The 14,101-nt window shown below is 46.7% G+C and overlaps 1 protein-coding gene across 5 annotated transcripts; it reads left to right on the top strand.

Moving 5' to 3' along the window:
- Nucleotides 1-637: 637 nt before the first annotated feature.
- On the top strand, nt 638-9,951 carry CHTOP (chromatin target of PRMT1). Of its 5 annotated transcripts, XM_046682281.1 has the most exons (7): nt 638-929; nt 1,860-1,941; nt 3,275-3,428; nt 4,046-4,129; nt 5,973-6,159; nt 6,825-6,962; nt 8,630-9,951. In XM_046682281.1, exons 2-7 carry the CDS (start codon nt 1,877-1,879, stop codon nt 8,833-8,835), a joined length of 834 nt encoding a protein of 277 aa, XP_046538237.1. In that variant the 5' UTR covers nt 638-929; nt 1,860-1,876; the 3' UTR covers nt 8,836-9,951. The 5 variants fall into 5 exon arrangements, with proteins under 5 accessions (XP_046538237.1, XP_046538240.1, XP_046538239.1 ...); XM_046682284.1 differs by lacking the exon at nt 6,825-6,962; XM_046682283.1 differs by lacking the exon at nt 4,046-4,129 and having other exon boundaries at nt 639-929; nt 5,976-6,159.
- Nucleotides 9,952-14,101: the final 4,150 nt, after the last annotated feature.

Here is a 14,101-nt window from a genome sequence, read left to right as displayed (position 1 = left end):
GACATGGAAACTGGAGCAGGGTTGCAAAGATTCCCCCCAAATAAGGATTTAGAAATATTCAGGCCAAGTTGGGGAGGAGAGGAAGCGAACAAGAAATACGGACGGGCGGTCATGTCCAGCACAGAACCCAGTAGAGGTGTGCTGCCAGCACCGGGCCCCCAGGGCGATTGTGATACTCCACAACTCTGAACAGGGCGAACGATGATGAGGGGAAAGCCAGGGCTAATTACTCGGCGGGGCGGTAAGGAAGAGACCCAGGCAAGTCCGACGTAAATAATTTTAGACAGTCAGCCTCGGCTTGGGGCGTGGGGGGGGCGGGATAGCACGTGAGGAAATAAGACAACCTTCCTCCTCAGGACCAAAACCACTCTGAGCCGCCCAGATCCCGAGAAACCACACCTCCAACAGGAAACTGCCACAAGACGCAACCGCAAGGCCGTTGGCCACGCCCCCCTATGGGCGGGTCACTGCGTGTAACTCAGAGACCTTTGCTAAGGCCCCGCCTTCTCCCTAGGGCTCCGCCCCCATCCCCGCGCAGGCGTAGCACAAATCTTCCCGCTCCCTAGTCGTGCGTGGATCGGACGTCTGACGTAATTGCGTCGACGCCATTTTAGCCGGTCCCACTCCGCACTGGGCGTGGCGGCCATTTTGTTTTGGACAGCGAGCGGGAGTTGGCCGCAGCGGCTGTGGTGGCACAGACGAAAAGCAGGCAAGGGCAGGTCGGGCGAGCAGGCGGACCGGCCTACCAGCCAGCCAGCCAGCCAACGGCAACGAACTAACCTAGCAATTTACCGCTTACACCTCTGACCAACCGCCCACCAACTTAAGCCGAGCCCGTCCACCGGCCACTCAGGTTCGGCCGGCCGCCGGCCCGCCTGCCGCAGCCGTGGTGGCAGCCCCGGGAGGAGCACTGGCGTCTGTTTCCTTCGGTGCGTGTTTGTGGTGAGGAGGAGGGAGAAGTGTTGGGGGTGGCCGCGGCCGGGCGACGGCGGGCTATGGCCCCAGATAGGGTGCTGGAGCGCGGGGGCCCGCGAGGGGGCGGAGCCCCGGAGGAGGCGGGGGCGGGCCCGGGTTGGGGACCCGTCCGGCGCCGGGCGAGAGCTTGGCGTTTGGTGGGATGGAAAGGAAAGTGGTTCGAGCGGAGTTGGCGGTGTCGACAGGGCTTTGAGATGGCTGGGAGGTGACACGAGGACTACAGGATTTGGGGGCGCGCTGGGGAGTGATGGCGGCGGGAGGGTTAAATCTTAGAGCGCGCGCTCTGGGAGCTGACTCCCAGGCGAATGCCCGCCCAGGAAGCCTTTCCTCCTCCCTCCCCCGGTCCGCAGTCCCTTGCTGAGGCCCTACTTGATTTCGGAGTCGAAAGCCGGGTTTGAGAGTAGGTATGCCTGTATCACCTCTCTGGATCAGTGCTTCTCAGTTGTGGCTGCACGTGAGAAGCACTTAGGCAGCCTGTTTTTTTGCTTTTTCCTCCTTCCAGTTGCTGGTCCCCAGACCTCACCACCAGAGATTGTTTTTTGATTGGCTCGAGCCCTGGCTTCTGTATTTTGTTTAAAGCTTCTTGCAGCCGAGGTTGAGAAGGACTGCTCTAGATTAAGAGCCAAACTCTTAGACTTCGGTTAGCTAGGTCCAGGGCTGCCATTTTGGAGTCTCTGGCAGATATTTCCTATCCTGTAGCCTTGAAGTTTGTTTGTTGGAGGTAACTATCTTAGAAATGTAAGCACCTGAAAGGAGTTTTAGTGTGACCATCAGTAATCATTGATACAGGCCTATTCAATGGTTATCGGTTTGAGACTCTGGCCCTGGTAGAAATGAGGTGGTGGTTATTCTGATTTGCTCTTTCTGCCTATTGTCCTTTATAGATTCTCGGGATTTGAAGATGGCTGCACAGTCAGCGCCGAAAGTTGTGCTAAAAAGCACCACCAAGATGTCTCTAAATGAGCGGTGAGGCAGCCAACAGCAACTTCAGCTCGTTCATAAGAAAACATTACTTAAATTGGCCCTGGGGTCCAATGCACAAAAACCGGTTTTAAACTAAATACCAACAGCAGGCTACAGACCTCTGTTCTTAGTTGCATCTTATGTGGTACACAAAACAAATTGGGCGGTTGTTTCAAAACCCCTTATCAGTAGATTTTTATGTTAAGCTGTCTGAGAGATTTATCTGGTGGGATGTATTTTAAAAAGACTCCTCACATCCTCCCTTTTCTTCACGTTTTTTACATTGATACAGGGGTGGTGCAGCTCGGTAGCATGGTACCTGGCTGCAGTAGGCTTGCTGCCCAGTCCAAGGCCGGCAGTGTTGTGTCTGGCCTGTAAGAGGCAGGTAGCAAGCTGTGAATATGTCCAAAGGCCCTCGAATGTCATTCTTGGGCCTTGTAAGAGGCACTTGCTTTGCTCCATTTCACTTTCTTTCCGTTCTGCTCTTAGTTTGTTTTTGTTTTGGATTCTTTCACAGTTAAGTGTTCTTCTCTTCCATTCTATTAAACTTACCTTGACAGGAGTAGTAGAACAGTGTCTTCACAAGCTCTTAAATGATTGAATGAATCAAACGTTTTCAGAAGTAACCGCTTGGAGTCAGAAAAAGTAATCATTTGAGACTAAGGAAAGTTAAGGTATTTAACAGCAGTTTCTGTCTCCAAGAGCTTTGTTCATTAAGTGTCTTTGATCAGTGATTTTATTAAGTTGATGTTAGACCAGTGAAAGATTTACCTAATGTTTATTTTTGCTTTTTCTGAGGCCTATGTGCTTATCATCTGTTAGGGTATGATACACTAATTCTTCATGTTCACATGTTACTAAGTGAACAAATGTATAAGAAAATGTGATACACTCCTATAATTTATATGTGTTATTTTCATGGGCTGTGAAGGTCCTTTAGTCCTTCCTTATATTTGCCCTTAAAATGCACCCTCAGGTCCCCCAAGGTTTTGGCTTTCTTCGTTTGTCTTTGAAACTACATCTTCTGTCTCTTGTTGTCATCATATCTGCTTATTGCGTGTTTTTCATACCTTCCATCTCTCTAAAAGCCGTTACCTGAGCCCTTGTTATCACTTTTGATTGAATGTGCTGCACTTAGCTGCGTTTCTAAGTTTCTGATTCTTGCAAGTTTGTGGAAGCAGAGGAGTCTTTAACCCACATCAGCCTTGATCCAAGTGTACCACTTTACTTAAAGTTCGTGGGATCTGGAGCTCCTGGTCTAGCAAGCCATGAAAATGCCAATAAATGTCTTGTAATAAAGCTTTTATTTAAACATCCATTCTGTTCGACCTTGAAGCTTTACTAATATGCTGAAGAACAAACAGCCGATGCCAGTGAATATTCGAGCTTCGATGCAGCAACAACAGCAGCTAGCCAGTGCCAGAAACAGAAGACTGGCCCAGCAGATGGAGAATAGACCCTCTGTCCAGGCAGCATTAAAACTTAAGCAGGTGAGAGAATGGGTCTTAACACTCCAGAAGCAGCTGATGATCTCTGTCAGGCAGTCCACTGAGTCTGTCAGGACATGATGAATGATTACAAGGTGGCTCAGGGCAAAAGCTGAAACTTCTCTGGAAGGAAGAGAAGTTCAGAGAATTCCCATTTTGACAGGTACCAATAAATAACTTTGTTGTCTTTCTCTTTTAGGGAGTTACCGTCAGTGTGGCCTGTTTCTATGTTGTCAATGAACATTAATCTCTCGTTTTCTGATCCTTTGCCCTTAAAGTAGATTCACTGGCTTTTTCCACAAAGAAATTTTGGTTTCTGTTTTACATGATCTTCAAAAAATTGTTATTCCCTGTTAAATGATGTAGAAATTAGGGAAATAATTTTATTCTTTCTCCCCTGGTACAGGGAGTCTGAATGGGCTTAGTCAAAGGTTTTCACTGCTAAAATATGGAAAGAGTAAGGTGACCCTTATCTCCACTGCACCTAAAGTTCTGTCAGTAAAGTACAGCAAGCGAGAGCACTGAGTAATTAATTTAAGTTAGTGGGTTCTCTTTCAAATTTCCAGTAAGACATAATCCTATTCAGACCTGAAATAAAACCTGCTCTTTATTATTCATAGACTTTATATGCAAGTCCGGACAGTGGCTGTGGAAGGATATGTCCAAGCTGTGGCTGGGCGTCTGGAGGGCGGTGCCATGCAACTGTAAGGACTTTAACTGGTAGCACTGCATGGCTGCGCATAAATTCAGCAGTTAAATATAACACCCTCCCACCCCCACCCTGAACCATCGGGCTCACTGACCAAAAATAAACAAGGCCTTCTGCTTCAGCTACCTTAAGCCTTGGAGTGACTGCATTCGTCCCTGACTCAGGAAAGCAGTAAAAAGCACCACCATTTTCCAAGAGTAAATATAAAAAAATTGGCTGAAGATAAGTCTCTTGAGAGATCATTCCACAGGACCTTTAAACATAGCCTTAAATATAGGCTGTGCAGAAAGCAGCCTCCAGAGCAGCGCTGTCCCAATAGAACTTTCTATTGTGACGGAAATGTCCTATATCTGTGCTCTCCAATACAGTAGTCACTAACCAAATGTGACTGTTGAGCGCTCCGAATGTGGCTAGTGGCTGCCGTAGGATACAGCACAGGTCTAGAGTGGAAACTGGGTGGTATAGTTGACATCGTTAAGCTTCCTGTCAATGCTAGAGACCAGTATTGGTGGCAACTAAGGATTGGGAAGGAAGAAGAACTTCTAAGCACTGTAGATTCTCCCCTTAAAGCACAGATCCTAGGAGAACATACTCAGGATGACCAAACACAAGGAACTTGTAGAATGAAGTCCTGACGTCGTAATTGTGTGCTATCAAGGGAATGATGTGACAGGCTTTTATGGTTGGTTACACCTATCCATGCTGGGTGAATAACGTTCAGAGCCTGCCCCTCTGGTTAGAAGCAGTTTATAATCTTGTGTTAGAAAGCTGATAATAATAACTCGGAGCATATGGTTGCAAAAAGAAATCACTGGTTGTCACTCGTGGATGAAGCTTGAGGAAGCATAGAATTTATTTCCGTTCATTTTGACTGATGGCTTTATAGGAAAACAGGTTTGCTAGGACCTTGGTTGTGTTCAAGGCTACACAGTCACCTTTTCCTTTGAAAGAATTTAATTCTCTGACATGTGATCTTCATAGTTTCTCTTTGAGGAACAGATTCTTGACAGTCTCCGTCTCTGATGTATATGTCCTTATCCTCAACTGTGTAGCCCTGAGTTTTGTGATTATAGCTCACCTGTCTTAAGTCTAATACAAGTTTGGCTGGCGCTTTCTGGAGATACATTTGATTTATATGTTTAGTTTGAATTAAAGGTCATACAGGCTTACAGGAGCTGTTTGCAAGGGTAGACACGGCATTATGACTGTTTAAGAAATGTAAGGAAAGGGGTTTGACTTTTTTGTGTTTATTTACATCTTAAGGTAAAAAGTGGACCGTCTGGAGATAGATACTCAGAGGAAAAATGGAGCACACTGACCTCTTTGACTGAGAAATCAAATCTTGTTCTTAAGTCACAAGAATTCAAATGAACTTGTGGTTTAAATTTTGCCCCGAGTGTGATGAACTTCCTATGGTGTTTGAGTAAGCCTTTGAAGACAGTGGTAGTCCTTGGGCAGGTATGAATCAAGTCGTATTATTGTCAACCTCTGGTTCAAAAACAGCAGAATCTAGGATTTGAAATATAGAGTGTTCTTACTAAAACTTAAGTTCCAAGCAGTGGCATATGACTTCTGTAGCCAAACTAGTGAGGTAATTTGTGGTGATGCCAATTTCATGAGACCATACTCAAGCTGCTTAGAAGCAGTGGATCAGAATTCAGCTTTTATACCGTGTTCTGAGGCAAAGGCTTGCTTCTGGTTTGGGATCCTGACACCCACAGCAGGTTTATTTCCCTCCACGCAGACATCTCACTTGCTTCTTTTTCTCTGCACTTTGAGTTGCCACGTCCCACTGGATTGCTTTTTTGATCTCAATCCCCCAAAACCTTTTCTTCCAGAAGAGCTTAAAGCAGCGCCTGGGTAAGAGTAACATCCAGGCACGGTTAGGCCGACCCATAGGGGCCCTGGCCAGGGGAGCAATCGGAGGACGAGGCCTGCCCATAATCCAGAGAGGCTTGCCCAGAGGAGGACTACGTGGGGGACGTGCCACAAGAACCCTACTTAGGGGCGGGATGTCGCTCCGAGGTCAGTGCTATGTACCTGATGATTGTCGGGCCCTACCCCCTTCCCTTTTCTCTTGGGCTGCTTATGGACACATTGTTTAACATCTTTAAGCCTGAATTTGTATTAATATAATTAATAACTTTTGAAATCACATATTTTTAATAGTGCTGCATGTCTTTTATCGATACCATTCCTTTTCTGATAATGTGCAATGGTGAGAGGCTATGACCTGCATAACAACAGGTAATTCATGTCATCTCCATTCCATTTTAAAACACCCTGCTGCTGCTTGAATCAAAGCACATTCAAGTTCTAGAAATAAGTCAAATCTAAGAAATTTATAGGTCTGTTGGCCTGTGTATCTTAATCAACCATCTATATTCCTGTGCTAGTGAAACCCTCTTATTACATTGGAAAAAAAAGAGAAAACAAATTGACCCATAGCACTTAGCTACATGTTACATTAACTCCCAGCTTCTTCCAAAAACAGATTTGTGGTCAGACTTGTTGAATTGATTAAATAAAGAGCAACTTAATCTATTCACACCCAGTGTGCAGCTTGCCCCACCCAACCTAAAAATTAACTGAATTAATTCTCATTTAACCCTCACCGCCTTCCTTTGGTTAGAATCTACTTTGTCTCTCTTGGATTTACCTGCATATACATTGTATGCCTCCTCTCCAAGGTCAAAACCTGCTCCGAGGTGGACGAGCCGTAGCTCCCCGAATGGGCTTAAGAAGAGGTGGTGTTCGAGGTCGTGGAGGTCCTGGGAGAGGGGGCCTAGGGCGTGGAGCTATGGGTCGTGGCGGAATCGGTGGTAGAGGTTAGTCAGCTACCAACTTCAGAGAATAGCTCCCCTTTATTTCTCTCCCTTCAAAACTCAGAGCCACCTTTCTGCAGCTTCAAGTCATAGGCAGGCTTATTTGTTTGTCTTGTTTTGTTTTTTGAAACTGGCTTATTTTCTGAATTCACATGCTGGTAGTGCAAAAGTCTGTAGTGGGTTTTCCAAGAAGCAGTCAGGTACATATTTCAGAGCCAGATTATATGCAGTCTTCTTCCAGGCTCCTGTGAGTTTACATATATTGTTAAATGACAAAATGGTCAGTTGGGGATTTTACCTTTCTCTGTCCCTGTTCCACCACCACACACCCCACCCCATAGCTCAAAACCTCACTTCTAGTCTAAGAATAGAGAAGGAGATTTACAAAAATGAAGCAGAGTTAAAGAGGATTGTGAGGCTTGGAGCTGGGTATTGACTCTGAAACCAAGTAAATTCAAGCTAAAGTTTGTGTCTGGGAAACCAGAGATGACTTTTTTTGATCAAGGTAGAAGGCGAGATGAGTATCATGTCAGTTTAACTAACTGACTCTTGTTGATGATCGTAGTGTTTGAGACTGTGATATTTGTTTTGTGACCTCATGACCCAGATTGGGAAAGAGTTTAGTCGTGGTGTTGTTAATGCCAAATCTCGTGGGAGTTTTCTGGCTTAGAGCTTAGTGGAAAACTCCCAACAACACCTCTCCAAGAAAAAAAAAATTCTATTCTTGTAGCCCCTGTGTGTATTTGCTTTGGTCCTTTTAAAGTGTGTGGTGGGTCTTCCATAATTTATGACCTTGAAGTTGCCAAGGGATAATAACTGTTAGGAAAGGAAATTTGATAACCGAGGGCTTGTTTTCTTCTCTCCCATTATATGTTGCTTGGCTTATTGAGTGAAGTGCAAGCTAGTTTGAGTTTCAGGATGAAATAGCATGTTTCCAAATTATCTTGACTTGTTTTCTGAGAGAGACATCATGAGGGTGGGGGAGTCTAAAGTAGCTTTTCAGAAAGCTGGGTATGTTTTGTTAAGTGAATTGAAACCACCTCTCAAATAACCATAATTGTTATAAGGTGACTAGAATCAGAGATAGAGGTGGCTAAGACTACTCAAAATGTTTTTCCCCATCTCCCCACATTGTTCCTATGTCAGAATAACTCCTCAGTCTCCTGACGTGGGGTCAGCCCGTTAGGTTTGATAAGTTTAAGGAAAGATGAGCTAATTTTCCAGGAGGATCTCCAATAAAGCTTAATTTGAAACCGTCTAGCTTCACCTCTCTTTTTCTCTGTGCCCTTGTTACTTCCTCCCTATCTTACTAAATGGGGTTATCTATAATATTGTATTTTAATTATGAACATACAGTGAGTCTCAAACTTTAGATAATTTCTTCATTTTAGGAGAGTAAGATTTTTTAACTGTCAATTATTTTCCCTTACTTTGTTGATAGAATAAGTCTTTTTAAAATAGCATTTAGAGATGAGCATGTAATAGGGGATTCATTATGTGTGCTTTCCATGTGTTGCTTTCTACCCAGTGTGTTTCCTGTTTTTCCAGATTTCTCCTCTTTGCCCTGCCCTTCAGCCTTTCTCAGCTAGGCCCCACTGCTCTAAGGGGCATTTACCATAGCACCCATTAAACCTACTTGTAACTTTTTTTTTTTTTTTCCCTTTGGCCAGGTCGGGGTATGATAGGTCGGGGAAGAGGGGGCTTTGGAGGCAGAGGCAGAGGCCGTGGACGAGGGAGAGGTGCCCTTGCTCGCCCCGTACTGACCAAGGAGCAGCTGGACAACCAGTTGGATGCATACATGTCGAAAACGAAAGGACACCTGGATGCTGAGTTGGATGCCTACATGGCACAGACAGATCCTGAAACCAATGATTGAAGCCTACCCGCCCTCCTGTGAGAGACTCTTGTTAAAGTCACCACGTCTGTACATAACCTTGAGATAACAGATGAGAAGAAACCTGATTGATGCTGGAAGGACCTATCACAATAGGCTATGGATTTACTTGCCACCAGTTTGTGCATTTAGTGTGTTCCTTTTACTTTTTTGATACTGTGTTGTATGAAACCCTTTTTTCTCTGACTTGGGTTTTGTTTTGTTATGTTGTTTGGGGTTTTTTTTTTTTCCTTCACTGAAATTTCTCCTTGAACGTGAATGTGTTGGCCTTGTGGCTAGGACACCCTCTTCCCACCTCTTTCTCCTGTCACCTGTTATACTGATGTTCTAACATTTCCTCGGTTGGTCTCTGTGCCCCCATGAAACAAGTCCCCGAAAGGAGCCCATCAGTGTTCCTCCCTAATGCATAGGTTTCTGAGAGTTAGGTCTGTTCTACATCATCTTTAATAGCCTCTTAGAAGTGTTTAGAAAACATGGAGCTCAGAAATGTGTTATACCTTGTTGATATTTTAGTGTAGTAAATTAGGAACATTGACATAGCTACAGGGCCACATAATAGGTTACACATGGTAGCAGTTCTGATTTGATTAAAGTTGCTGCCATGCACATTGACACATAACCAGTGTGCTGGGTAGTGTATGTGCACTTTCTGTCTTGGAATGAGATTTATAAACTTTCCTCTTGGCTTTGCATCACATCTAAAGAGGTACTATTGGCTTGACTTAGACTTGCCATAGAGAGGAATAAGCCATTTGGTTTGGTGGATGCTTCAGGAGGAGAAAAGAATGGGAGACGGTTGGCAGATAACCTGCTGAGGGGGGTCAGAAAATACCCGTGCTGAAATGCTATTCTTGTGTTTATCCCAAACCAGTCTGGGGCTTCTCCATTTATTGGCTTTGTTTGACCCTTTTCTTATTTCCCTTGAAGTTTTAAGTTCACCCATATTCTGTCAACTGTTCGAGTTTCCGTGGAATCTTGTATTTCTGGTTCATTATAACAAGAAATTGTTCTCTCATATCCAGCCAGGATTTTCTCTTTATTTGTTGGGTTCTTTGAAATGCTATGGCCATGATGATAATATCTTGATAACACCCCTTACAGAGTTGAGAGTCCTTTTCTTCATAGTTACATTAAAATTTGGGTTGGGGGGATGTGGCTTTGGTGCAAAAAGTGAAAAATTTGCCATCCTTTGAGTAAGACCTGCAGGAAGATTATTAACCACATAAAGCAGTGTACTCACCCGTTTACCTGTAGAAAACTCAAGCATGATGGTCCCTGGCATCCTGAACCCTCACACTGGTTTCCCTTTTTCCCTGTGCTGTGTAAGGGAAAAGAATCTTAAGAACCTCCATCCAAACTACCAGGAACTGTTGGGAAGTTGTATTGCAGGCTGAAAAGGGAATTTGGGTCAAGACAACCTGAACTTGAATTCTTTCTCTATGACCTGCGCTGCTTAACCTCTGAATTGTGAAGCAAGTGATTTAGATATTCCATAGAGGGAGAGGTTGAAAGGTCTTGTGGGTTAGCAGATGGAAGTTTGCTGACAACCAAGTTGACTTGGTTTCTAAGTGTCTATACTGTAATTACTTCCTCTTAAGAATGGACTCGGGCGGGCCCTGTGGCCCAGTGGTTAAGTTCACATTCTCCGCTTTGGCAGCCTGGGGTTTCAGTGGTTCGGATCCTGGGGGCAGACATGGCACCATTTGTCGGCCATGCTGAGGCGGCGTCCCACATGCCACAACCAGAAGGACCCACAACTAAAATATACAACTATATACGGGGGCGGGGAGGGGCGGATTTGGGGAGAACAAGCAGGAAAAAAAAAAAGGAATGGACTCTGAGGCTGGAGGTCTTTAGCCCAGACAGGTGTTCATAATCTTTAATTGGAGGAGTGAGAAAAGTTCTTTTTGTGTGGGCAAAGCCAGTCCTAAGGATCGCTCCTTAGGCAGACCCCAGACTGTGGTCAGCCCCCAAGGCTTCTGTGAGGGAGGTGCTAATTGGCAGTCGGCAGGCTATCCTTTGCAAACTTCACTGTCTTGCATCAGGCACCTCCCAGGGCTTCCAGGACACCTTTGGGAAGAAAGAACGGGAGGGAGCTGCAAGGTGAGTGGGTTCCTTACCCTGTTCAACCACACAGCCTTGGATGACCCATCTCTGGAATTTTTCCCTAGCCCTCTCCCTCTTCCCAAATACTTTGCCTCTCCCCCAAGGTAGATAACAGGTGAGTGCCTCCAAATACGACTTTTTTTACTTAGCAGTTGCCCAAAGAAAATTTTTAATGTGGTGATTTTTGAGGTCCCACTCCAGATAATCCACTGAGATCCTCTGTAGGAAAAGGAGTGAGAGGCACCAAGAGCTTTGGAGCATATGTGAGGAAAAGGGAACCTAGCTGGACAAGAGGGGGAGTGGCCCCGATGGGGGCCTCCAGCAGGGGCGGTCCAGCTCTCACAGTGCCCCATTCCAGTACTGCAGCTCACATACCTTTATGCCCGTGCCCTGCCTGTCTTCCCTTGGAGATTGCCCTGCACTCTGGCCAGGTTCCAGGAGAAGAACGAAGTGTTGGACTCAGGAAATGGGGAGAGGGGCACAAGATGGAAGTGTCTGACGCTGACACCTCACTCCTACCACGGCCCCTTCATGCCCTGATGAAATCCTTTCAGGAGTCTGTTTCAGGACAGAGTGCCTGTATGCCTCAATCCCCTGGGCTAAGGAAGAGATGCTGGGGCCAGAATACCTGGGTCCTTGAGAAAGGGGAGCTTCCCAAGGTGCTGGGTATGCCTTGGCTGCCCTCTCTCCTAGCTTAGACTTCCAGCTCAGGCTCACCCTGCCCCGAGTGCTTCCCATCCCACCCCACCCCACCCTGCTGACTGAGTGCTCTTAGTGCGCTGTCCAAAAGGACTTGCCCCATGACCACTACACCTGTTTCTTGAACTGGCCCAATTTGCAATGTAGTGAGCTAAGACCAGGTTGGAGCTACTGTTTCTAGCATCTGTGTGAATCTTTACTACTATGAAAATGTCAAGGCTCAACATGGTAGTGAGGGGACATGGAGGCATCCTGAGGCGGTGATGGGGAGGGATGTTTGAGGGTCCCAGTGGAGATGGGTGATAAGGGGACCACTGGAGCCTAAGCCCCCTTCCCTTTCTGCCTCTCTGTACCCCTCTTCCTATCACAAAAACTCATTCCCAACAGTGGGCACAAGGTCACAGGCCCTCCAGCTCCACCTGCTGCTCACTTGCAGTTCCCAACATCTGAGGCCTATGCCCACTTCTGCCATCCTCGGTCCCTAGTGAGCCTCCCGGGTAGAGTGGGACAAGGAGAGTCAGCTTCGCTCCTGGGTCAGCCTTTCACTCATTCTGCCACCACCTGCAGAGGGCTTGCCGCACAGACATGAACAGACATTTTTTGTTAGAAGGGCATTGGAAACACAGAGAAGAGATTGGTGAGATGGATCTGGAAAGTCAACGGAAAGTTTAACAGAGAAGGGAGAATATTCCAAGTAGAGGGAACAACAAATATAAAAGTACAGAAGCCTACAAGAACATGTATGCCAGGGAGAGTGAGTATTCAGTGGGCCTCCAAGGTAGGATGGGAGATGCAACTGATAAAATCAGGCAGCCTGGAGTCTAATTGTCTGCTAAAGAGTTTGGACTTTATGCTTTGGGCAGTGGGGAGTCATTGAGGGTTTTAAGCAGGAGAGGACCATGGGGCGATTAACACAATACTAGTGGGAGGTGAAGATGGGCTAGAGGGAGCCACCATGGAGGCTGGGAAACCATGGGGGCTATTAGGTTAGTCCAGAAAAACTAGAGCGGGCCCGAACCTGGGCAGTGGCCTTGAGGATGGGGGAAGGCCACACTCTCAGCAGTTTCCTAGCTATCTGTTGTCTGGGATATCTACTCGAGCAAGAGAAAGGAGTCAGGGGTCACCTGAGCAAACACAACGAGGGAAAGCACAGGCATGTGCTGCTCCCTGGCCTGCTCTTGCTCTGTCTCCTTAGTGCCCCCGTGTGGTGACCCCATGATGCCGGATCTGGAACCAAAGGAAGCACTGCTACTCACCATCCAACCCAGCCAGGCTGCACCACAGCTACCCACTCCCCATGGCCTCATACCCTGGAAAGAGCCAGGCCTCCAGGCAAGAGGGGCTGGCCGAGGACAGGGCTCCAGCTCCCATAAGCCCAAATGGCAGCTCCTTCCTCCCCTCCTCCAGGCTCCCTGGGGCCTTGTCAGCTGGTTCCAGCTAATATCACCCCACCAGCCAAACAGTACCTAGACCAGCACTAAGTAGGGCAGGCCTGGGAGGGAGGCTCCTAGAAGGGAGGCAAGGTGCCCAGAGAAGTTGGCACCTGGGAAGAAGTTCTGGCCTGGCCTCTGTGTCCCCTTTCCTCTTCCTGTGGGCTGTCCAGTCAGTCCCGCTGCAGCCACCGCTCTCCCACCTCTCCTCCCACTGATTCCCCAGGCCATGTGGGAAGGGCATGGGTGCCCAAGCCTTCATTTCCCTAAGGACTCACTTCCTGCTCTAAGGAGTGTCAATGCAAAATAACCAGTAATCATTCTAGGGATAAGGTGAGTTTTGCTTGAGCTAGACTGAGGATTATGACCCAGGAAGGCATTTTCCAGAAAGGAAGAAAGTGTTCAGCAGAAGCAAGGTTTTTCAGTACAATCATACATTTTTAGAACAAAGTAACATACATTAAACACGCCCAGGATACATATTCATCTAAGTTTCAAAGAAGTATTCAGTTGCAAATTAGCAGGTCAACATGACCCTGATGTTGGGAAAAGGACGAATACCAGGTGGGCGTTACCGATAGGATGTTACTGGTACTGGTCCTGGCGTAGGAGGGGAAGTATGCATTCCTAAGAGAGTGCATTCCTTAGTAGTTAAAGCAGATGTACAATGTAAGTTTGATAGGCCTTAAGTCTGGCTTCTTTAGTTCAAGCCAAATCAGTTTTGAACCAGAAGTTACCCCATATACCTCAATACGTGAAAATCTCGTCAGGAGGTTCCTCTAAGGACTCACCTCCTGCTCCCTCTCCCTCCCCACAGACACACTCACATACACACCACAGTTGCCCCAGTGGGGGCATATCGTCTGGTTTCTGACCCTGGACCTTCTCCAGACACCACCTCCAGCCTCTTATTAGGAATCTCCACAGCTTCATACTCTTGATGTTCTGCCTCCAAATTTTAGCTGGTCGGTCGTGCCAATGGAGAGGTGCTCCAGGTGCCATGCCCCTGCCTG

Source organism: Equus quagga, chromosome 13, assembly GCF_021613505.1.
Source record: "Equus quagga isolate Etosha38 chromosome 13, UCLA_HA_Equagga_1.0, whole genome shotgun sequence".
Lineage (NCBI taxonomy): Eukaryota > Metazoa > Chordata > Mammalia > Perissodactyla > Equidae > Equus > Equus quagga.
This window is presented reverse-complemented; position numbering and strand designations above follow the sequence as displayed.

Excerpts from the sequence above, each read along its gene's own strand:
- CHTOP (XM_046682281.1), top strand. The coding sequence starts at position 1,877 with ATGGCTGCACAGTCAGCGCCGAAAGTTGTGCTAAAAAGCACCACCAAG. Across the intron at positions 4,130-5,972 it reads GAGGGCGGTGCCATGCAACT|AAGAGCTTAAAGCAGCGCCT; the intron begins GTAAGGACTTTA and ends CTTTTCTTCCAG. Across the intron at positions 6,160-6,824 it reads GGGCGGGATGTCGCTCCGAG|GTCAAAACCTGCTCCGAGGT; the intron begins GTCAGTGCTATG and ends CTCCTCTCCAAG.